We start from the raw sequence: 25,259 nt of genomic DNA on the forward strand, positions 1-25,259 counted from the left end.
AAGTGGCAGAATCCAGCTCTTGCTCTGGATATAAACAAACTAAATAAGATAAGCACTTCCTTTCCCCATTTATTATGTTGTGGCACAAACTTGGATAAATCAGAGGGCCAAAGGAGTGAGATAAAATGTCATCATTCAATAGACATTTTACTCAGGACCTACACCATGCCAGATCAGGTGCAGGGAACAAAGGTGACAGATGGACTCAGCCTTGGGAAGTACCCAGGATTCTCAGGGGAGAGGTGTGATGTATCCACTAATAACACCTAGTTAAAAGACATGCATTGTGCCGTGGGAACTCAGGGAGAACATGGTGATACCTTACAGATTATTCATGTAGGAGAATGCATCACCCTGGATGCTTGGAGGAGCCTATATGTGTAATAAAGTTGTCCTAATCTGTTCTGTCTATTCACTGTTTATAATTTTCTATTTTCATCAGTCCCGGCCAGAAGATTCTTTTCTAGTTAAAAGATCCCCCTTAGTGATGATACAAACTTTTCCTCACCGTTGCCATCTGCATGGACTGGAAAACAATTGCCAGGTATCCCCTCATATTCTAGTAAGTGATTTATTACAGGTACACTCATAAGTCACAAAGGATCTCTTTTTGTATGAAATTTGAGGGCCTTATATTTAAAATGCCAGCCTAGAAAAACCTCACTGACTTCCCCTGCCATGAATAAACTTGTCGTTTGCAGAAGCTATCCCAAGGGGCCATTCAGAGGCTATTATTTTACTACGAAGACTCTGTTAAAAAGAGTAATTGGTATCAATAACACTTACCTGTGTATGTAGAGGGAAGGTTACCCAACCATAACAAGCCCAGAACCACACAGCCCCGACTTAAAATAATGCAGCGTTTGGAATTTATGAGAATAAAGCCTGTCAGTAATAATGCCCTTATTGGGGCCTTCTCGATTCATTTAGCATGCCCTGCTGTATATTCACAGTTAAATCAAATCTGCCATGCAGTTTAACAGCTAAGGCCCTGCATACAATATGCAAACGCTACACACTGAAAAGGTTCACTTCTCCAAAAAGGTTATGGCGGACATGGCTTCAAATGCCTTTTAAGGTTATGGTGTTCCTCTAAAATAGCCACAGGACTCTTTCAAAATGCAAAATCTGGAATATAACTAGCAATTACCTTCATCTTTTAAGGGTATTGGAAAAATGAGGGGAAACAATTTCCATTCTACAGAGAGATGGTTCAAGTGTGAATCAGGTGTGGGAGGCACATCAAGTAAACAGACATGGTTAGACACAGGAGGGATCCCCCAAACAACCACCAGGAGGACAACAACAAAGATCTTGGCTTAACCTGTTTTGTCAGAGCTGGTATTGATGGTATTGGTAGTGATGGAGGTGAAGGCAGTCTTTGCGCTGTCCTTGGTAGGTACAGATTTCTGCTTATTTTTCATGGCTTCCAGTGCTTTGAGCTTCTTGGCATGTTTCGTGCCTTTGTAGTGGGCCGCAGCCTGGCTCTACAAAGGAGAACAAAATGAACCATGCAATCAGGCTCATTTCTAAACTGGCATTCTCTGTATTACTGCAAATACAGACTCCCTTTCAATAACAGGTACCATTCAAGCTAATTCTGGCCATGGCCAAACAGCAGGGTTCTGTTGAGAATGATGCTAGAAAACAATGGGAATCAAGTTCTGCAACCTAAGGACAGAAGGAAGAAATATTCTATTGCTTTTCTTAAGGGGAACGTAGCTGAACACTCACATCAACAATATTTTCCTTGGGGAGTGGGGAAAAAAATTAAGAATTCACATCTGTGTTGTCTTTGTTCTGCCTCAGAAGATGCTGGGCTCCCAAAGATTAACAAGGGCCCTAGAAAAAGAGTAGCTCTCACCTTCTTGGCTTGGGAAATGTGTTTTCTTCTTCTACAATGTGTCTTATTAATACAGTCTCCAACAGGTGTCTATGAAGAAAAGTTCACATGTAACAAGGGAAGTGGGCACCCTGGAAACTGACATTGAAGCTTGAGCGTTCAAAGGAAAATGTACTGCTTCAGTCCAAGTGGAGTCCAAGGAAGTTGGGCAATTTTCTGCTTCTTTCTTTTAGCTTCTGAGAGAAGGTAGTCTGAGAATTTCACAGTACTGTCATTCTTTCAGCAAATGGGTGTTTCATGCCCTGGCCCATTATCAGGAGGCCCCAGTGTATTTTGACTAAGCAATAGGGCCAATGCAATTCTTTTGCCTGTGCTTCTGGGATTTGTTTTAAGGAGGAATAGACATTTCCCAGATTTTATTGCTCTGATACTATTTTTGAGGAACAGAGGTATGGCAAAACACATTAACATAGAAAATCATATTTAAATAAATGTCTGTGCATGTACATTAATTTATTAGGAAAATAAAAACCTTTGCAGATAGAGAGTGGGGTGAGGGTAGACATGGAGCTTCTTAAATCAGGAGGTTTTCCAGGTTAAAAACTTATAAAAATGTCCCCCACAAAAATAAAATTCAGTGGATGACTATTCCTGTTAGATTACCCATTCCTTTCTATTACTTATTTACCCTAGAGATTTCATTTTGTCAGAAATATAATAATCACATTGTTCTCTTAATGATAGAAACTGTTATAAGTCGGGTGGTATTATGGTATAATATATTTTAGTAAATAAATAACTAGTTCATGTCTTCATTTGCATCATTCTGACAAGATATCCTCAAAAGTCTAGGTACCCTTATTGAAAGCACACTGGACAAGGAATTATATATTAGAAACAGTTGGAACAGAGAGCACACTCATGCATCAGTTACAAGTTTTCCAACAACACAGAACATTAAGACATACTGTGAGCCAAAATATGGAGTTCAGACATGCTATAGTTAATCGAGGAATCAGTGATAGATTGGATTGGTTTGATTCTACATAGAGAATGCCACCTTGATGACAGAATTGTGCCTCTTTTTTTCCTTCCTAATTCTTCTTTTTGATACATCAAGTCCTTTGGCTATAACTTTTGAGAGCAATGTGCTAAGTTCAATTAAATCCACAAGGTAGTTGATCATCTTTAGGCATCTGGATACATAGGTTCCCTTAAAACAAAGTTCCTCTCTCTTCTCTGTCAGCACCCTTCCCTCGTGGGATAGAAGTGAATATTTTATATATAATATATATTAAAAGACTGAGTTTAGATTAATTGTGCTATAGTTACATCTCTAGTTATAACTCCAAAATATACATTTCACAGGTTCCTAGGAAATCCGCATTCCTAATGGTATTCTAAATTAGATAAGATTTTGTTTTAACAAAGTAAAGGCCCAAGTGGCTGTCACTATTTCTGAAATTAAGAAACTAGTCTACAATAATTCTACAAGTTAAAAAAGTACTTACAACAAATCAAACAAACACATTAACTAAGTAAAACAACCCCAAATCTCTCCACGTAGGTATGGATCTAAACCAATGCCCTCCTGCAAGTGAAATGGCTCAGGTCGCTGAGGATAGAAGGAAGCAAAAGAAAGACCAATAGTTGGTGGGTTCCCATTAAAACACCTAATATCTTAAAATACAAAACAAAGTAAAAATGCATACTCACTTGTTCATTGAATGATAGTCCTTCTGGGAGAATGGGGACTGAAGGCCCCATTCTTAGCAAAGCAAAGCACCCCCAGAAAAAGAGGAAAACTAAAAAGTAAGCTGAGTGAGTCAGAACAAAGAAAAGTCAGCTAGTTTACATTTAAGCTAGCCATTGCTAGTAAGCTTCTTGCCTTTTCTGAAATTCTAGCCTGTTGAGGATACAGCTTACAAACACCCTGCTGGGTCTGTAAGCACTCTGAGGAAAGTAATGGCCATAGAAGAGATTGCGGAAGTCCTAGAAAAGATACACCTTCTAGGGCATTTCCTGCCCATTAAACAGGCAAAGGAGATAGCCATTGTGAAGATTTGCCTTTTCCTGGGGCAGAGACCAAGGGTGTAGCTTGAGCTCTGAGATATGGGCAGAAGAGTTTATATCCCTTATGGCAGAAGAAAATCCTCTGTGGTGGTGATGGGAGGACAATACCTCCCTCCCACTGATCCCACAGAAGAGATTAATGCCAGTGGTGCTTTACTCCACAGAGAACTAGTGGAGCTTAACACCTCCCTAGAAATCTGTGTGTGTGACCTCAAGCAGGAGGCTCTCCCAATATAAGGCTCAGATTTCAGATTATTGAAGGCTGCCCTTAAGGTTAATAATATATAACAATAGGAGCTGATATGATCAATCCTAGAAATTGCTGATGTCTTTGTTCCCTCCCTCATCTTACCCTCTGGGCAAATAGACTTCAATAAAATCAGTGGAGCAAGCGCTCTGAGCCATTGCTGGAATCCCATGACTGGCAATGGATCCCTGAGCTCCCACTTTTAATTCATTCTACTCTATGTCTCTTGTCTTTCTTTACCATCACTTCTAACTCTATATTTCTTCACTCCATCACCACCAGTTTTCACAGGTCTCAGCAGAAGCTGCTCTTGGGCCAGGACCCTGGCATAGTCCCAAAGTACCTTGATAACAATGATTTTAATTATATAAATATCATTTATATTTTGCTTTTTTAAAAAGGCAATTAAGCCTTACCCAATTTGAAAAAAAAAATCAAATGATGTAAAGTCAAAAGTGATACAAGGAAATGGAGGATAGTGGGGTACTGGGAGGAATGGGATTGTGATTGTACAGGGTTTGTGTGTATTGAGAGAAGAAGCTGGCTATACAAGTGGGAAACCTAATGTAGATAGAAACCCTTCTAGATATCATTGAATTTCTTTAAATTTTTATAGAATTCATTGGACTTTTCTTGTGTTACCCTACTATAATTGTTTTCTAATCTATGCATATTAACCCTATAACTCTAGGTCTACCTTGATTCAAGTGTGATGTATAAAGGCATGTTCCTTGAAAGAAGGCAGAAAGCCTAGGCAGCTCCCGCTACCCTTTTAGGGTGCTTGATAGGTATGAATAGGCACATAGATTAGATTAGATAAATCATTCATCCACATCTTATCTTTCTGTGAGGGTAGAAAAAGCTATAGCCTAAGTAGGATGCTACTAAGAGATATTTTTAAAAGCAGCAGGTGGCTAGATATGTTTCTTGGGTCTTCTCTGCTTTTCTTTTGGCAAGAAAAGTACAGGATGATTACATCACATACTAGCATATACTGCCTCGGAGGTTGCTTCCTATTACTTATTAGCCAGTCTCTGAGTCAAGTTATTCCAAGACACTTAGGAATCATCAAGAGACAAGCAAATTATTTATTTATTTATTTATTTATTTTGGGACAGAGTCTTATTAAATTTCACCCTTGGTAGAGTGTCATGGCATTACAGCTCACAGCAACCTCAAACTCTTGGGCTTAAGCAATTCTCTTGCCTCTGACTCCCAAGTAGCTGGGACTATAGGCACCTGCCATTATACCTGGCTTATATTTTTTGTTGCAGTTGTCATTGTTGTTTGAGAGACAGTCTCATTCTACCACCAAAATATAATATACATATATACATACAAGAAAAAAAAAGTTTTATGTAAGATGGGAGACTTCAGAAATGAAGACCCAAAGAAACAGAAAAAAATCTGCATTTTTCAGCAAATATTTATTTCTGACAGGAAAGATATCAACATTAAATAAGTGTGCTACTTCGTTATACCACATTTCAGAATTTTGTATTTGCAATAAGAATCAGGTGATCATGGTACACACAGAGGTAAGTAAAACAATAAGAATTGAGCTTTACTTTGCTGTAATTTACAAGGAAATAAAAAAGAATTGAGCTTTAACAAGGTACTTTTGTTAAATCACATTAAGTTTGGCCTAAAGCTGCCTTTGTACCTATTTTAAGTTTGGGCTAAAGGTTTCTCCATATGTCATAGTAAACTGTAACTAAACTTGACATGTAAATAGACTGTTACCGGCTCTTAGAATGTGTACCCAACTCTCAGCCAATCACAGCATCCTAAGTGTAGTCAACCCCAGGCAGGCTTCTGTTCAAATCAGGTTTAATAAGGCAAACTTGGACCTTGAACCAGTTGGGCTATCTCTGTACCTCACTTCTGCTTTCTGTATGTCACTTCCTTTTTTCTGTTTATAAATGTTTTCCAGCCACGGGACAGCCCAAGAGTGTCATAGGACTTATCCTGGTTCTAGGGACTATGTGTTTTGAATAATTCTGTGCTCAAGTTTCTTAAATTGAATATGTCTAAAATTTTTTCTTAATACTTTTAAGTAAGTAGAATATTAGGGCATTATGTGTAATAAAAATCACTATACCAGAGGGGGGGAGGAGACAAGATGGCTGACTGAAGCCAGCTTTCCACAGAGGCTCCCGTCCAGTAGGAGAGTTAAAGGACAAAAATTCAGCAAGTAACCTGGTGGATTTGAGCTGCACTAAGAGACAAGGTTGTAGAACGCACGTCAACCCCGCTGAGGTGAGCTGCGACCACAAGGATACAAACAAAAGGTACAAAATCCATCACCAAGCAGACAGCAGTCCCCTCCCCCATGAGAATGGCTCAGAGTGCCCCACAAACAATCGGGCAGAGTTCAAAGGTCCTCCCACTACACTCCATGGGAGAGACCCTCTAAAAACTGGACCCTCCCCTACTAGGGTGCCACAGCGTCCTCCTGCCAGGCATAAAACTGTATAAACTGTATAGTCTCTACCTGGAATTCTGAGCTCCCAGCACTCCCCTTTACTCACACTGGAGGCCAATCCCGGTCGGCGGAGAGGGGACTGCACCGGACTGGCAGTTCCCTGAGGCACAGTGCAACAGCCGTCTTTTGGTGACAATATGGCCAGGCATAAAACTGTGTAAGGCTGTGTGTGTTCTCTGCCCGCAACCCCAGGCTCCCAGCACTCCCCGCACTCCCCTCTGCTCTCGCTCCAAGGTCTGGAGGCCTGTCCCCCAGAGGTCCGGACTCTTGGGCGATTGCTCGAGGGGTGTAGACAGTGCTGGGCTGTAGCCGGTCGGTGCAGACTCTGGGGTACAGGAGTGGACAGAGGACGGTTGGCCAGAGGGGAGCTACACCGGAGCAGCAGTTGCCTGAGCCATAAAGCAGAGGCCCTCTTTTGCTAGCAATACAGATTACTACCGAATATTCTGAAACCACACCCCCTGTCTCCCTGGGCAACCAGAGACTCTGAGTATAGGATTTGCCTGAGGCTACTCCAACTTGCAAACCGGGGAAACTCCCAGGGCATGGCTGACCCAGAGGTCCGCTTTACTAAACCTAAGACGCACCTGGCCCTCAGGGGATCGTCAGCCTATAGACAATACAAGAGCAAAGACAAGCTGATTTGGAACTCAATTCAGCTTCTCTTCTGCAGGGGAACTGCAGAGTTGTTCTGTTCTGTTCTGTCAGTAACATTAACCAGGGGCAATACTGGACCTGAGTGAAAACCCCCCAACCTTCATCAAGCACCCAAGGTTGTCAGGCCTCACCTCCTCCTGCTAGAGAGAGGCAGAGTGCAGCAGCCTGGCAGACTTCCTTGTGATTCAGGCAGGTGCAAACTCCTGGAGTACCGATTCACTGCAGGCAACTGGGTCAGCTAACTGCAGGGCTATCAGTGACTGAGTGTGACAGCGGTGCAAGGTGGGGAAGGAGGCATCAACCTTCCCAGACTGATCTATTCGCTGGGTGGCTCCTCCTGACTCCACGCAGCACTGGAGCAAGCCACACCAGAGTAGTCACCAGACTCCTGGGATCCAGTTCCCAGAGACCTCTTAAACTCTCTCACCGGAGACAGGTGCAGACTGAGACAATTGATTTGGACTTTTTGAACTGAACCAATCACCTGAGGACAATTCAGGTGGTGCCCTCGGTGCACGGTGGTTGGAAGGTTTGATTTTTCTTTTCCAATTGTTTGCCGGTGGGGGGTGGGGTGACTTAATTGCTGATATTTCACCACAGCTGAGACTTCAATCCAGAGTATCTGTTTCACTAGGGTGGAACAGAAACCAGCTGAAAACAAGACAGAACCACTTAGCTCCACCACACCAGACAGGGCCCCGGTTTCTCAGGCCACAACACTGTACAGGCCCTCGACAAAGCCCAAGGGGAAAAAATCAGAGGGAGTAAAACAACCATGGAGCGGAATCAGTGGAAAAACTCTGGTAACATGAATAACCAGAATAGATCAACCCCCCAAGCAAAGATATAGCAGATGCAATTGAAGATCCCATTCATAAACAACTGGCTGAGATGTCAGAATTTGGATTGCAGACAAGATTAACAAAATGGAATTAGGAATTCGAGGAGAAATTCAAAAGTTGTCTAGAGAATTTAACGAATTTAAAGACAAAACCACCAAAGACTTAGACACACTGAAGCAAGAATTTACAGCCCTCAAAGATATGAAAAATACAGTAGAATCCCTCAGCAACAGAATGGAGCAAGCAGAAGAAAGGATTTCTGACATCGAAGATAAAGCCTTTGAACGCTCCCAAACTCTCAAAGAGGAAGAGAAATGGAGAGCAAAAACGGATCACTCTCTCAGAAAGCTCTGGGATAATTTGAAGAAGGCAAATATCCGAATCATAGGAGTTCCAGAAACAGATGAAGTGACCTCACTGGGCACAGAGGCCCTTCTGCATGAAATTATGAAAGAGAATTTTCCAGACATGCCTAGAGATGCTGAAATTCAGATAGCGGACAGCTTCAGAACCCCAGCACGACTCAATCCCAATAAGACATCCCACAGGCATATCATAATTAACTTCACTAAAGTTAATATGAAGGAGAAAATCCTCAAAGCTGCCAGGAGAAAGAAAACCATTACCTTCAAAGGGAAGAATATTAGAATGACTGCAGATCTCTCTGCTGAAACTTTTCAAGACAGAAGAGGGTGGTCACCGACTTTTAATCTCCTAAAGCAAAATAACTTTCAACGCCGGATCTTGTATCCAGCTAAACTGATTTTCGTATATGATGGAGAAATTAAATACTTTAATGACATTCATATGTTGAAGAAATTTGCCATAACCAAACCAGCTCTTCAGGATATGCTCAGACCTATCCTCCATAATGACCAACCCAATCCTATACCACAAAAGTAAACTCACTCAGAAACTTTGGATCAAACTCCAATTTCCACACTGGCGAAAGGATTAAAAATGTCCACTGGACTTTTGAAAAACTCGATACCCAAAACTTCACGAGACTTATCAATATTCTCCATTAATGTGAATGGCTTAAACTGTCCTCTAAAGAAGCATAGGTTAGCTGACTGGATACAAAAGCTCAGGCCAGATATCTGTTGCATACAAGAGTCACATCTTAACTAAAAAGACAAATACAGACTCAGGGTGAAAGGATGGTCATCCATATTTCAGGCAAATGGTAATCAGAAAAAAGCAGGTGTTGCAATTTTATTTGCAGATACAATAGGCTTTAAACCAACAAAAGTAAGGAAGGACAAGAATGGTCACTTCATATTTGTTAAGGTTAATACTCAATATGATGAGATCTCAATTATTAATATCTATGCACCCAACCAGAATGCATCTCAATTTATAAGAGAAACTCTAACAGACATCAGCAACTTGATTTCCTCCAGCTCCATAGTAGTCAGAGATTTCAACTCTCCTTTGGCAGTGTTGGATCGATCCTCCAACAAGAAGCTGAGCAAAGAAATCTTAGATTTAAACCTAACCATACAACATTTGGATTTAGCAGACATCATAGAACATTTCATCCCAACAAAACTGAATACACATACTTCTCATCAGCCCGTGGAACTTACTCCAAAATCGATCACATCTTACGTCACAAGTCAACCTCAGTAAATTTAAAGGAATAGAAATTATTCCTTGCATCTTCTCGGACCACAATGGAATAAAACTTGAGCTCTGTAACAACAGGAATCTGCATACTCATACAAAAACATGGAAGTTAAATAACCTTATGCTGAATGATAGCTGGGTCAGAGATGAGATTAAGAAAGAAATCGCCAATGTTTCGGAACAAAACAATAATGAAGACATGAACTATCAGAACCTCTGGGACACTGCAAAGGCAGTTCTAAGAGGGAAATTTATAGCACTGCAAGCCTTCCTCAAGAGAATGGAAAGAGAGGAAGTTAACAACTTAATGGGACATCTCAAGCAACTGGAAAAGGAAGAACATTCCAACCCCAAACCCAGTAGAAGAAAAGAAATAACCAAAATTAGAGCAGAATTAAATGAAATTGAAAACAAAAGAATAATACAACAGATCAATAAATCAAAAAGCTGGTTTTTCGAAAAGGTCAATAAAGTAGATAAACCTTTGGCCAACCTAATCAGGAAAAAAAGAGTAAAATCTCTAATCTCATCAATCAGAAACAACAAAGATGAAATAACAACAGACTCCTCAAATCCAAAAAATCCTTAATGAATATTATAAGAAACTATATTCTCAGAAATATGAAAATCTGAAGGAAATTGACCAATATTTGGAAGCACATCACCTTCCAAGACTTAGCCAGAACCAAGTGGAAATGTTGAATAGGCCCATATCAAGTTCGGAAATAGCATCAACCATACTAAACCTCCCTAAAAAGAAAAGCCCGGGACCAGATGGTTTCACGTCAGAATTCTACCAAACTTTTAAAGAGGAATTAGTACCTATATTACTCAACAAGTTCCAAAAGGTAGAAAACGAAGGAAGACTACCTAACACGTTCTATGAAGCAAACATCACCCTGATCCCCAAACCAGGAAAAGACCCAACAAGAAAAGAAAATTATAGACCAATATCACTAATGAATATAGATGCAAAAATATTCAACAAGATCCTAACAAACAGAATCCAGCAACACATCAAACAAATTATACATCATGACCAAGTTGGTTTTATCCCAGGGTCTCAAGGCTGGTTCAATATACGTAAATCTATAAATGTAATCCAGCACATAAACAAATTAAAAAACAAAGACCATGTGATTCTCTCAATTGATGCAGAAAAATCTTTTGATAATATCCAGCATCGCTTCAGGATCAGAACACTTAAGAAAATTGGTCTAGAAGGGACATTTCTTAAACTGATAGAGACAATCTACAGCAAACCCACAGCCAATATCATATTGAATGGAGTTAAATTGGAATCATTTCCACTAAGATCAGGAACCAGAAAAGGGTGCCCATTGTCTCCATTGTTTTTTAACATTGTAATGGAAGTTTTAGCCACTGCAATTAGGGAAGAAAAGGCAATCAAGGGTATCCATATAGGGTCAGAAGAGATCAAACTTTCACTCTTCGCAGATGATATGATTGTATATCTGGAAAACACTAGGGACTCTACTACAAAACTCTTAGAAGTGATCAAGGAGTACAGCAGTGTCTCAGGTTACAAAATCAACATTCATAAATCGGTAGCCTTTATATATACCAACAATAGTCAAGTTGAAAAAACAGTTAAGGACTCTATCCCATTCACAGTAATGCCAAAGAAGATGAAATATTTGGGAATTTATCTAACAAAGGATGTGAAAGATCTCTATAAAGAGAACTATGAAACTCTAAGAAAAGAAATAGCTGAAAATATTAACAAATGGAAAAACATACCATGCTCATGGCTGGGAAGAATCAACACTGTTAAATTGTTTATAATACCCAAAGCAATATATAATTTCAATGCAATCCCTATTAAAGCTCCACTGTTATACTTTAAAGATCTTGAAAAAACAATACTTAGTTTTATATGGAATCAGAAAAAACCTTGAATAGCCAAGACATTACTCAGAAATAAAACAAAGCAGGAGGAATTACGCTACCAGACCTCAGATTATACTACAAATTGATAGTGATCAAAACAGCGTGGTATTGGCACAAAAACAGAAAAGTAGATGTCTGGAACAGAATAGAGATCTAAGAGGTGAACCCAGCTACTTACCATTATTTAATCTTTGACAAGCCAATTGAAAACATTCAGTGGGGAAAAGATTTCCTATTTAACAAATGGTGCTGGGTGAACTGGCTGGCAACCTGTAGAAGACGGAAACTGGACCCACACCTTTCACCATTAACTAAGATAGACTCTCACTGGATTAAAGATTTAAACTTAAGACATGAAACTATAAAGATACTAGAGGAGAGTGCAGGGAAAACCCTTGATGAAATAGGTCTGGGCGAGTATTTTATGAGGAGGACCCCCCCCCCGGGCAATTGAAGCAGCTTCAAAAATACACTACTGGGACTTGATCAAACTAAAAAGCTTCTGCACAGCCAAGAACACAGTAAGTAAAGCAAGCAAACAGCCCTCACAATGGGAGAAGATATTTGCAGGTTATGTCTCCGACAAAGGTTTAATAACCAGAATCCACAGAGAACTCAAACGCATTAGCAAGAATAGAACAGGGGATCCCATCGCAGGCTGGGCAAGGGATTTGAAGAGAAACTTCTCTGAAGAAGACAGGCATGCGGCCTTCAGACATATGAAAAAATGCTCAACATCTTTAATCATCAGAGAAATGCAAATCAAAACTACTTTGAGATACCATCTAACTCCAGTGAGACTAGCCTATATCACAAAATCCCAAGACCAGAGATGTTGGTGCGGATGTGGAGAAAAGGGAACACTTTTACACTGCTGGTTGGAATGCAAATTAATACATTCCTTTTGGAAAGAGATATGGAGAACACTTAGAGATCCAAAAATAAATCTGCCATTCAATCCTGTAATCCCTCTACTGGGCATATACCCAGAAGACCAAAGATCGCATCATAACAAAGATATTTGTACCAGAATGTTTATTGCAGCCCAATTCATAATTGCTAAGTCATGGAAGAAGCCCAAGTGCCCATCGATCCACGAATGGATTAATAAATTGTGGTATATGTACACCATGGAATATTATGCAGCCTTAAAGAAAGATGGAGACTTTACCTCTTTCAGGTTTATATGGATGGAGCTGTAACATATTCTTCTTAATAAAGTATCTCAAGAATGGAAGAAAAAGTACCCAATGTACTCAGCCCTACTATGAAACTAATTTAGGGTTTTCACATGAAAGCTATAACCCAGTTACAACCTAAGAATAGGGGGAAGGGGGAAAGCGAGGGGAGGGGGGGAGGTGGGTAGAGGGAAGGGGATTGGTGGGATTACACCAGCGGTGCATCTTACAAGGGTATATGTGAAACTTGGTAAACGTCTGTGAAGCTAATGAATAATGCCCCATGAATATATCAATGTACACAGCTATGATTTAATAAAATAATAATAATAAAAAATCACTATACCAGTCTTGAAATAACACATGATAGCATGAAGTCTAGTAACTGTCATTTCAGAGGCAAGTGCTCACATTAAAGGTATGTGCACAACATTCCTGTGGAAAAGAATGCCTGTATTCTATGTTTTAGATGTAATCACCACATTCTAGTCATCAGTAGCCAGTCAAATATTTCAATTTGCAAATTTTATTTTCAATATTTCAAAATGGTTTCTGATTTAAATGCAACTGATGTCCCAGCAGATAAAAGTAATTCTTACATGGCTAACATGTGAGAGTGGGGTTTTGTGATTTTGAAACACAAGGACACATATAATGTACTTAAGTTAAAAACCTTTATGAATTAACATGATTCTCTAAATTTCACTGAAAATATAATATTCACGTATTATTTTTCAACATCAATAGATCGCATACTTTTACTCTACATCCCTTTTAAAAAACATACCCCAATGTTTTTTAACAACTATGAAGTTTATTGTAAGCTTATATATCTAGTTTCCACAACTAAATTAATTTGCAGGAACACATAGGAAAGAACAAGATAGTCTTTGATAATTTATCACATCATGTAATTTTATCACATTAAAATTTAATTACAATAAAATAAATATGATCATATCGATGGGACTCAACACATACCACCATAAATTATGATGATAGAAGGCCAAAATATGCCACATAAATATGCCTCATGGGCATAAGCATAACTTTTAAATAATTATTTTGAGAAATAGCAGACATTGGAGAAACTCTCAAAACAGAGCAGTTTCTTTTCTAAAAAGAAATTTACATCTATAAAGGAAAGGTCCCTTTTTTCTTCGTTACAGTAAAGGATGGTCTTCACGTATGAAATCAAAGCTACCTTTGGGTCTACTCTTGAGATAGACTCATTTCTCTGGGTCATCTCATGTCTGTACATGGGGATTCATGTTAATAACCTTCTGTTTTCCTCTTCTTAATATTTCCTTTGTTAAGGGAGGCTGTCCCAACTAAGAATTAAGGGTAGAGAAAATATTATATTTTCTTCTCCTACAATACTAAAATATACCACCACAAAAAGGGAAAAGAGTGGTTATTTAAAGAAGTTGCCAACTTCCTTGGGGAGATGGGTGAACACTTGACCCAAGGGAATTCTTTTTTTCCACCTTTTTAAAGAAAGTTACTTGATCTCTTAAATTGTAGTTTAGATTGTTGTTTTATAGATAAAGAAAATCTAATTGATAAAACATCACATGGCATCCTAAATTCTAAAGCACTTACTTCTGATTTGTATTCCGGGAAATATTAAACAATAACTCCAGGAGAAAAAGCTTAAATTTTGATTTATCTTTGCACAGGTTTATGTTTTTATGTTACACACATGCATTAAAGTCTAATAGTAAAGCAGTGGGCACAGCTGCAATCCTATGAGTGAAGACCATGTATTTTAATTAGTCAGGGGACTTTTGAATAATGTGAACATCATTTCTGTAGACACCAGCAAATTTTCTAGTTTTTATTCTGTTACCTACTTTATTATTGACCCTCAACTTTATTTGACATTCATACAAAGCTCTCAAAGTCTTATCCCCAGACCCAGAGTATTGATATGTAGATACATAGTTTGAGAGATTCTTAGAAATGCATATTCTTTTTTCTTTTTTATTTTTTTGCTTATAGATGTGGTTTATTTGGACTGCACAGCATTCTAAGAACATCTGAATTAGTTTATAGCATTTTGAAATTATGCCATTTTACATAAAAATGTATATTTTTAGCTTTTATTGGAAAATTAATACATCTGGCAACATTGAGCTATTCTTTTTTTAATTTAATTTAATTTTTTTATTAAATCATAGCTGTGTACATTGATATGATCATGGGGCATCATTCACTAGCTTCACAGACCGTTTACCAAGTTTCACATATACCCTTGTAAGATGCACCGCTGGTGTAATCCCACCAATCCCCCTCCCTCTACCCACCTCCCTCCTCCCTCCCCTCCCTTTCCCCCTTCCCCCTATTCTTAGGTTGTAACTGGGTTATAGCTTTCATGTGCGAACCCTAAATTAGTTTCATAGTAGGGCTGAGTACATTGGGTACTTATTCTTAATCTCTGTTCTGGTTGTACTAAATCAAAAGTCAAGAGCGGGACTCAGAAATGTGCCATTTACAAGCTCTCCAGATGATTCTGATACATAATAATGTTCCAGAACCACTCATCTTTAAGTGTAAGTGCATTTTTTCCCGAAGTAGCCATTTCTTTTGGAACTTTTTGCAAAGTACAAGGTTTTTAAGATTAATGTATAATCAATAATGATGATTATTTGATCAATTACATGTGAGTAATGCATGTCCCTTAAGAAAAATTATCAAAAACTTCTTTCCTTAAATACAAATCAAAAAAAGTTGATGTGGTAGCTCATGCCTGAAAAGCTAGCACGTTGGGAGGCTGAGACAGGAGAAACACTTCAGGTCAGGAGTTTGAGAATAGCCTGAGAGCAACATAGTGAGATCCCATCTCTACTGAAAAAAAAAAAAAAAAAAGCGAAGAAAGAAAGAAAAAAAAATTATCCTGGAGAGCTTGCATGTGTCTACAGTTCTCATTAATTGGGAGGCTGAGGGTTGAATCCAAAAGGGATGAATACCAACAGTAAATTAACTTTGGAAACATCCTTACAATTCTAAAAACGCACATAAATGCTTCCAAAGTCCTTGCACTTTTCTCTTCCCAGATTTTACCTTTCTGTCCGAGGTAATTATTGTTACAGCACAGACTCTGGTCCCATTACTTTACTTCCATAGCTAATTCTTCATTACGAACCAATTTGCAGGGGCTGGAGGAATCCCCTGTTCTACAGAAATAATAACAATAGCAATAAGCACAAATCAAGCCCTGTATCATAACTCTTAAAATCTCCCTGTAATGAATACCTATCTCCTCCACTGCTTAATTTGCATTAAATTAATTTAGTGGCAGCCATGTCTGGGTCCTGTCTTTGTGTACTTATGGCTCTTTCACTGAGGGAAACTCCTTAGCTGCCAGACAAAAAACTCCCTAGTAAGCCAACACAGTATCTTCTTTGCTACTTCATTTAACAAAATACTTCAGTAGAAATTTAAAGAAAATAGTTCATTGTTACAAATTGTCTTTACTGCTGTGAAGACAAATTCTCTAATGCAATGGGAAAAAGATACAATCTATATATGTAATTATATAATATATATAGATATATCTATATAAAGAGATCTATATATAATATATATAGAAATAATATATATATTCCTTAATTACACCTCCCACATAGAATATTTAAGAATCTATTTTTTATTTTAACTTGTTATTGAATAGTCATCATCTAAGTAGAAGACTACATTATGAGTAAAAAATGAAAATTCACGTGCATTATTTAACAAAGTGAAGCACATGATTCAATTAAGGGTTTTCTTTCTGAGCTCAAGTGATTGATGTTTTTACTTTCAATGTATCCCTGTTTTCCATATTTTTCAATAGAGAAATTAAAAGGAATAGCTACAGGAATTAGAAAAGGTGTTTTTCATATACTACTACTGCTTACTGAAAAAAAAATCTAAATAAAAATAAGGAAAAGGAAGAGAGATGTCTCACGTTCTTAAATACATTAGGTAACTCTGACTTTCATAAAAAAAGAAAATATTTTATCACCAAATACTTACATGGTTGTGAAGAAATAGTCTAGATGGGTTCACTTATCTAAGCTTTCTCAATTCATCTATAAATTTCATGATTCCTAAACATCAAGTATTTAATGTTTTCAAGTATCTGATGTGAATAATAGAGTGCACTTACCAAGTGAGAGAAACTAATTTGAGAGTTTCTGCCCAGTTTCCATTGTGAAAGAAACCACAACTTTTGCACATCTGGACTCTAAACAGGTACCTCCTTGAATTCTTGATTGAAGGGACTCAGAAAAAAGGCAGGTTTTGGAAGCTGGCACATACACTCTACTCTAGCTAACAGAAAACAGTCTGGCTAAATTTGTTCAATCTTTTTGGGAACTTTTTATAAGCCAGACACCTCAAATGAGGTGATTTTGTTGTTGTTGTTTGTTTGTTTTTTTATCAACAAGGCAATCAAAGATTAAATGAGTTTTAACTCTAGTAATAGAATCACAAAAACTTCAGATATGTACAGAATTGAGAAAAATCAGGGAGCCCACTTTTTCTAACTACTCAATCAGTGTAGTTGATGCCCATGGCTCCAAACTTTGCTCAGTGTGTGACTGTCACATGCCATTTGAAGAGTATGGGGAGAAATTAGAAATGCTAAATCTAATTATGTCTAAGGGTCAAGTTGTCAAGGTGCTGACAACTTGTTTTATTTGCAGAGAAAAATTTGTTTTATTTTCTGGCATAATTACATGTTTCCTCTAACTAATCCCCATCTTCTTCTAGCCAATACCTCACTCCCAACCCCAGACACAATGTCTATTTTCTAAAAAAAAGCCCAACCACTTCAAGTGTAGGTAAATGAGCAATAACTCCCTCACTTTTATTTTTGTAAGGAAAATGTCAGATGAAGAAATCATTTTTGAGCCCTTGTCTGACTAGTTCCCTCTGCCTGGAACACCTGCACTTACAGGGTAGATATCTATCTGTCACGTTCTCCATGCAGTCTTAGACATGCCTGCAGTGTGGCACTTAGGCCACTGCCATAAGAAAGGTTGAATGTTCATTTCACCTGGCAGAGAGTGAATTCCATAACAGAGAGAGGAAGACCTGATATAACTCACCAGTCTGTCCCTAGGATCCACTACCCATCTCTGAACAGTTGCCTATAAAATGCATATTGAATTAATTTCACATTTTGATTTTAAAATGGAAATATGCATATGGTGTCTCAATGGATTTTGTATGTGAACAGGGTTCAACTTAATTCTCTGCCACTCTTTGGCACTTTGCCTTATCTGTTGAATACACTTCAGGGGATTTTTATGGCACTTAATGCTAGAAAAGCATCTGGCACAAACACAAACTATTATTTTTTCTCTGGAATGAAGCTTATCATCAGCAACAAATTGTGCTATTTATGGATAGCTCTCTTTGCATGGGATATAGCAAAGGAATAATATGAAGATTGTTTCTACTTTTTAAGCATTTTAATGAATAACCAACAGGTTATTTTTAAATCTGGGGAATACAATGCATAATTCTAATGATGATGACTCTATATTTTAAGGGTTATCTAAAAGACCAAATTCTTTTAAATACATACATAGAAATTTTCAATACTCAGAAAGTGCTACTTCCCTATTAACGCCATTTTTAAACTTTCAAAATGGAATATTTTATTCTCTAAAAAATACAGATAATTGTCATCATTAACCTATTCCCCTCCCTACAAATCCACATAATAACATATACTCTGTACTTGATAAAGAAGACTACCTTAGGAAAAAAGACTATGGTACCTATTTAGTAAATCAAAGAGGAACTTTCTGCTATAGGAGGGGGTCTTTTTTTTTTCCCCCTCTGACATACATTGGAAGATTAAGAGTTGTCTTGGGTCACACATTAAGATATACAAACAAGGTCTGGCACCCCTAGCTCAGTGGTTACGGCCACATACACTGGGGCTGGCAGGTTTGAACCCAGCCTGGGCATGCTAAACAAGGACAAACTACAACAACAACAAATAGCCGGGCGTTGTGGTGGGCGACTTCAGTCCCAGCTACTTGGGAGGCTGAGGCAAGTGAATTTCTTAAGCCCAAGAGTTAGAGGTTGCTGTGAGCTGTGACACCATGGCACTCTACCCAGGGGGACATAAGGAGACTCTGTCTCAAAAATAAAAATAAAAATAAAAAAGTATACAATCCTTAAGAAATCTGATTAGCAAAAAAGAGGTCCAGGAATACATTTATGATACCTGACATCATAGATAAGCCAAAAAAAAAAAAAAATCCTCAAATACAGCCCACAGCCACAGGTTGGACCACTCTTCTCTGTAGTTTTGCAGAATTCATAAATCTGAGAGTAGTTCTGATTATTCCATTTATGAACTTGTCCCAGAGATCACCTCTAAAATGCATAATTACTAACGAGATCCATCAATCAAGTTCACAAAATAGTGATTTATATTTGATCTGGATGTTTTGTAAGTGTAGGACACCTAATAGCTCTTGGAAGCACTTTACATATTGAAAAAAGATGAAAGCAAGACCGCAGATAACTTCTATAACCTGGACTCTTACAGTTGGAGTCCACCCCTATTCAATTCTTTTAGCTGTTCATTGATTCACAAGACAGGGAGTCATTGAACAGTTACTATGGCTCAGATGCTATTATAGTCACTAGGAAGTTAGAATGGAGAACAAGTTAGTCTGAAATTTATGTTTTCAAATCTTTATTACAAAAACAGTACCACAGGCAAAGTAAAAACATTTTCAAAAAATACAAAGGAAAATATCCAAACCTATAACCCCTATTGCAAAGGTATTGATCTCCTACCTACATACATAATACCTAGAAGAGGAGGAGGAAATAAAAAACACTAGTGATTAGAAGAATTGGCAAGGCCTTCATACAATTCAATGAGATAAATTATGTCAAAGTATCTAAGGGTTTGGGGGATAGAATAGGAGCCTGTTAACGAGAATAAAGATCAGTTTTAGCCAAAATAAAGGTAAACTAACATTCTTGGGTATAAATCAATTTGGTGCCTGGGTTGAAACTTTGGAAATGGATGAAGGTTGTGAATAAACTTTACTTTTATAAAAAGTGTGGATTAAAAAAAAAAAAGAAAGAAAAGAAAATGTTTTTAAAAAAGAAGAGCCTGGGCAACTTGACTACGCATCAAGACACCTCTGTGACCAAAGAGATATGGAGCAAGATGTTTTATGGGTAAAATCTGGGGAAATCAGCCAACTTCTTAAGTAATGGTCTGCTCTTAGACTAAGAAAAATATTTTCTGGGCCATAGACATTATTTTTGTTTTAACTTTTATATAACCATAGTTGTGGAAAGAAATCATTTTGGCATCAGATTGACTCTTAGAGAAAGGATGAGGTGGGAAGAAACAGTGGAAATGACTCTAGAAGCCTGAGTATCTGGACAAGCATAAATGCCTAATTTCTTTTTGTTCTTCATAGTTCTTCATACACACACACACACACATATGTAAACATGTTCTATTTCCTGACTGACCACAGTGTAGGGTAGGTGAGTTGTATTAATAAGAAAGAGTTGTAATCCAAAAAGTTTTAATGTTATTTGCTAAGATCCCATCATCTTTCTGTAGTATTTTGTTGTCCTAGGCAAAATTTTAGCCAGAAGACTTTTTCCACTTGGGTGATACTTGGACAAAGAATTCAATGTGTCAAAAACACATTAACCCATTCCATGCACTGTCAGTCGGAGTCTAAGTTTCTTTACATGGTAGATATTTATGCAAGTCATTTACAGAACACTCCAGTGTGTGAAGTTGCTAAAGAGTTGATATAAATATACTCACTTCTTCCTTACAAAGACTTAGGAGCGAATTACAAGCATCATGAGATTGAATAGTTAAGAAGACTGAGAATCCAAGAACTAGAACAGGTTAACCATACAGCAAAGGCAGAACAGGACTTGTGCTAAAGTTTGTCTAACTCTAGCGACCATACTTGGAACCCCTCTTTTCAATTCAAAAAGGAAGTCAATAATGAAAGATAACCCTATTACGTGACTTTAGAGCAGCTCACTTTGCAGAGGACATAAGTGAGACTACATAGTCCATAGATACTACGCATATCACTAGGGAATTATTACTGATTTATCTGGTGACTGATTCGTGTGATTTTACTCAATGTCTATCTCAGGTCCCTGCTATAGATACTACTATGAGCATAACTATATGTGAAGGTCTAATGCAATTTTTCAATACTGGCCCAATAAATTAATACTAATGTGCTAAACAAAGCATGGACAACCATAATATTTTGTTTATATTCCAACATGTAAGACCGTTAGGCATCAGGAAGTATCACTGGGAAGATGAAACAAGAGATGGGGCACAAGTCATCTCTTACACAGAGAACCTTATAGGTTTGGTACAAGATTATACCCTTAACTATCCGTTCACATGGAAGGCCATGCAAAGGATTTAAGAAAAAGAGGAAATAAACATGTTGCAGTTTTTCTGAGCTCATTCTGGCAGGAGCAAGGAGTCTGGATGGGAAAAGGAGGGCAGGAGCGGAGGAGGAGAGAATTAGATTATTGTTACAGTGGTGCACATAGAGATGGTCACATCCCCAAGAACTTGAGGATGATAGTGATAGTGTAGTGGGAAGAGTGTGAACATTTGGTCAATATGTAAGTCAGAAATGTCAAGAATTGATGGTGAATTTACCATGCTGGGCTCTCAGATGCTAGGCAGGTTTCTGCCTCTTATAAACGCATGATAAGATTTTGTTCCCTAGAATGGTTGATATTTAAAGAAGTCCAGAGGTTGGGGGTGGGGGGGAAGCATGAGTTGCGTTGGAATTTACTAAGTATAAGGAGGCTTTAGAGCATCTAAGTAACACATGGGCTCTGTAACAATGTGTTCTGGATATTAGAGGTACGGTCTATGGTGTTGGTAAACAGGAATGAGCTACGGTTACAGATAGTAAGTGAAGCCACTGGGAAATGCTATTTGATAGATAAATGAAAGATATTTTACTTTTTAACCACTGAAACACAATCCTCTATCAGCATCATTTGAACAAATAAGCTTAGACTCCAACTGACAGTGTATGGGATAACAGAGTTCCAAATTTTTCATTGAGCTCGAGTACACTTCATCACTTAGCTTTAAAACAAGTCTTTTCTTAAAGTGTTTAAGTGCTTCAAGTTTCAGTCACAGAGTGAATCATTCTCTTTTTGTCCTCACACTAAAGTAAGTTAACGAGAAAGAAAAAACACATTTCTCTCTGCTATACAGAACATCTTAGCTCAGCACTGGGTTTCTGGAGACGACATTCATAACCATGAAAGCTCTATCACTAGAACAGCACAGGGATTGGTAAAGTCTAGCTACAATGAGGTGTCCTCCAAATCTGGCAGTAAGGTTGTTTTCTGTTGAGCTGAAATTGCAGTGGATGAATTAGCATTTAAGGAAACCTTATAAAGGGCAGGCCAAAGGCAGGAAGGCAGGATGAGGTGTTAATCAAGGGCGGGCTAAATATAAAAGAGAACTGTGTCTTAATGAATGTTATTAACATGTCTGAAATAAGACTGCGGTAGTTTAATAGTTTTATCCTGATATCTACAAAAAGGAATTTAAAAGTTACCTTCATGTAGAATTTTCTCTCCCTTTGATAAATACAGGGTGGGAGAAACACCACCTGATCTTACTTTCAAGTACACCATCTGTGTCTATTGTGACCAATGGAAAAATGGTCTATTTTGCTAATCATTTTTAAAAATTTTATAAATATGTCATTTAAAAATCCTAGTAATTGTAAAATATTAGCATCTTCTGGCTTCTAACTGTGAAGAAACAAGCAACAAACTTCAAATCAGTGAGCTTATTCAGACTAAGATTCTACCTTAAATTTTTTCAATGGTTTCAAATAATTTTCAATTTCTAAATTGAGCTATAAAAGGTACATTCGATGCATGTTCTCTAAATAAAAATTATTAAAATTTTGAGTTTGAAAATATTGAGGAATTTATATATCATCTCATTTTCTGTGACATTATCTGAATCTCTAAACTCTTCGAACAAGTTAACATCTATATTTTATGATAAGTTGGGACATTCCAATCTTAAATACAGGAGTTGGTGCTTGTTAATATTACTGCTTCTACCGCTTAAACCAGCAAGTGATTTTTCCCCCTGGGGTATATATTAACAATTTACTTTTTGCAGACAAGTGCACAAATATGATTAGCTTTTGCAAATTGCTCCTTATTCTGTTACTGGTAAGTAATTTTTATATTATTATAGTGTAAACAGATGCTACTTTCCACTACATATTCAACTGTAATGAGCTAATTTAATGTGTTAAAACAACAAAAGAGCTTCAAGAATGATTCAGTGATTCAAGCTGCATGGAAACTAAAACAAAAAAAAATCAAGTATGAAGTTTATAGAATTATTCCATAATTTAGTTTTCAGTAAGGAACTATAGAGCCTCTATTCCTTGAAGTTGTTTGTTTGTAGTTGTGTTTTCACCTTTTCAGGGCTGTTCTTGCAAACAAACTCCCAAGCAAAAGGGCTCCACAGGTTCCTCTGCTCATGGCTCTCCCATTCCCTGAAAACTGAATTACTAGTGTCACTCCTTTGGGTGGAAGGCTTGATTTACTGATTTACTATATATCTGTTCGTGTAAATATTTATGTATCCAACAAATGTTTCTGCTCCACGGTTTTCCAATATATAGGTAGGTTGTTGCAAAAGTAAACTGAGGAAAGGAAATGAAGAAAATGCAGAGGTGGAGATGGGAAAAAAGCTTGAAAAATCTGGTATCATGGAAGCCAAGAGAGATGGACCTTTTAGAAGGGAATGCTTCCCACCAACTGCCACTGCTATGCCTGGTAAAGAGAAAGCATAAAAGTATCCATTAGATTTTGCAACATGTGATACAGGATTGGACAAGTTTATGCTAGTCTATTCATTGGAATAATAAATTTTGGAAAGGTCTGTAATGAATAAAGGATCTGAATGCTTGGGATGCAGTGGTTAACTGAGTGGCCTCCAGAAGAAGACTTTGTCCACGTGGCACCCCCATTCTGAACTGAGCACTATTATGTTATTAGTTCTCTTAATATGTAATTTCATGTTTTCAGCGTGTATATGGAAATAGACATGCATTTGATTCTAGCATTTGAAAAGCACAAAGATGAATTCATACTTTTAAACATTAATGAATGATTTATTTTAAATAATTTCATTCTTCTTTACAAAACCCATGATGCACAAAATCTTAAAAATTCAAAGAATGAAAGAAGTAATATGAAATGACCCATGAACTAGTCATTCAGTACTAATTCTTTCAGACTTCTGGAGATTTTCTTCTATGATTACGTCCCTAGCAGGTACTCAATATCTATTATTTCATGACTATGTATTATTATGCAAAAACTTAGATCACACTGTTCATATTGTTATGTGTTTACTTGCTAATATATCTTCAACATTTCTCCATTTGACGAAAATTTCTTGGTTTACATCCTTATGATGGTTGCTACTCTTAGGGAGAGGTAATGCACCTTGGTATAGTTAGCAAAAAGTTATAAATGTGAAAGTGCCTCTAACTTTATTGATGCACCCAACATAAATCATTTCACATTCAATATGAAATTTTCCCTATTCCTGAACTAGAAAAGTTACAGAAAATGTTATCGCATTATTAAGAATGATATCTTAGTTACTTTAACAATGCTTGCAAGAGGGACTTTACCTAACAAATGCAATCAGTGTAACCTGGCTTATTGTACCCTCAATGAATCCCCAACAATAAAAAAAAAAAAAAAAATTGTTAAAGACTAAACATGAGTTTAGTTATTATCCACAGAACTAGCCTTAACATTTAACCTTAGGCTTTCTTTCATAGATTAGTACTATTTTAGGATTGGCTTTCATCTGTTCTTCAATGTCCCTAATGTCTGTAATGGCTATGGCTTGAAAATCACCAAAATCTCATGGAGCAGAACTGTCTGATGATCAAAATGCTTACCGCACAAAGACTATGCAAAAGAAAAAGAAACTTCCATGTTCTGTAAGCCACTTATTTTAGGCTCCATTTGTCACAGCAGCTAAATGTTAACATTAACAATATAAATCCCTCTCATGTATTTTCAGTTGATGACCAAAGAACACAAAAATGTCCTAATAATGGCTTCCAAGTATTTGTCAACTAACATTTTTTATATATTGATAGCACTTTATGTAAAATTCGTAGTTTCCCTGAAAATTAGATTATATTATGCCAGTTTCAAAGATTAGAAAACTGAGGTTCACAATGTTTAAGAAACTTGCCAAAGGCCCACAAGGAGTTATCCACAGAAGCAAGATTTGAAAACAGGTCTCCCTTTGTCTGAAGCTCATCACATTATGCAGAATTGCTCAAAT

General features: G+C 37.5%; 1 protein-coding gene across 4 annotated transcripts in view; it reads right to left on the reverse strand.

Moving 5' to 3' along the window:
- Positions 1–25,259, reverse strand: part of ZNF385D (zinc finger protein 385D) — a 333,680-nt gene that overhangs the window by 95,450 nt on the left and 212,971 nt on the right. For all 4 annotated transcript variants that reach the window (XM_053600532.1, XM_053600533.1, XM_053600534.1 and 1 more), the window contains one exon: positions 1,325–1,487. In XM_053600532.1, the coding sequence (XP_053456507.1) occupies positions 1,325–1,487 (163 nt within the window). The remainder of the gene's footprint in view (positions 1–1,324; positions 1,488–25,259) is intronic.

The sequence above is a fragment of the Nycticebus coucang genome, chromosome 8 (genome assembly GCF_027406575.1).
Source record: "Nycticebus coucang isolate mNycCou1 chromosome 8, mNycCou1.pri, whole genome shotgun sequence".
In the NCBI taxonomy this organism is placed as follows: Eukaryota; Metazoa; Chordata; class Mammalia; order Primates; family Lorisidae; genus Nycticebus; species Nycticebus coucang.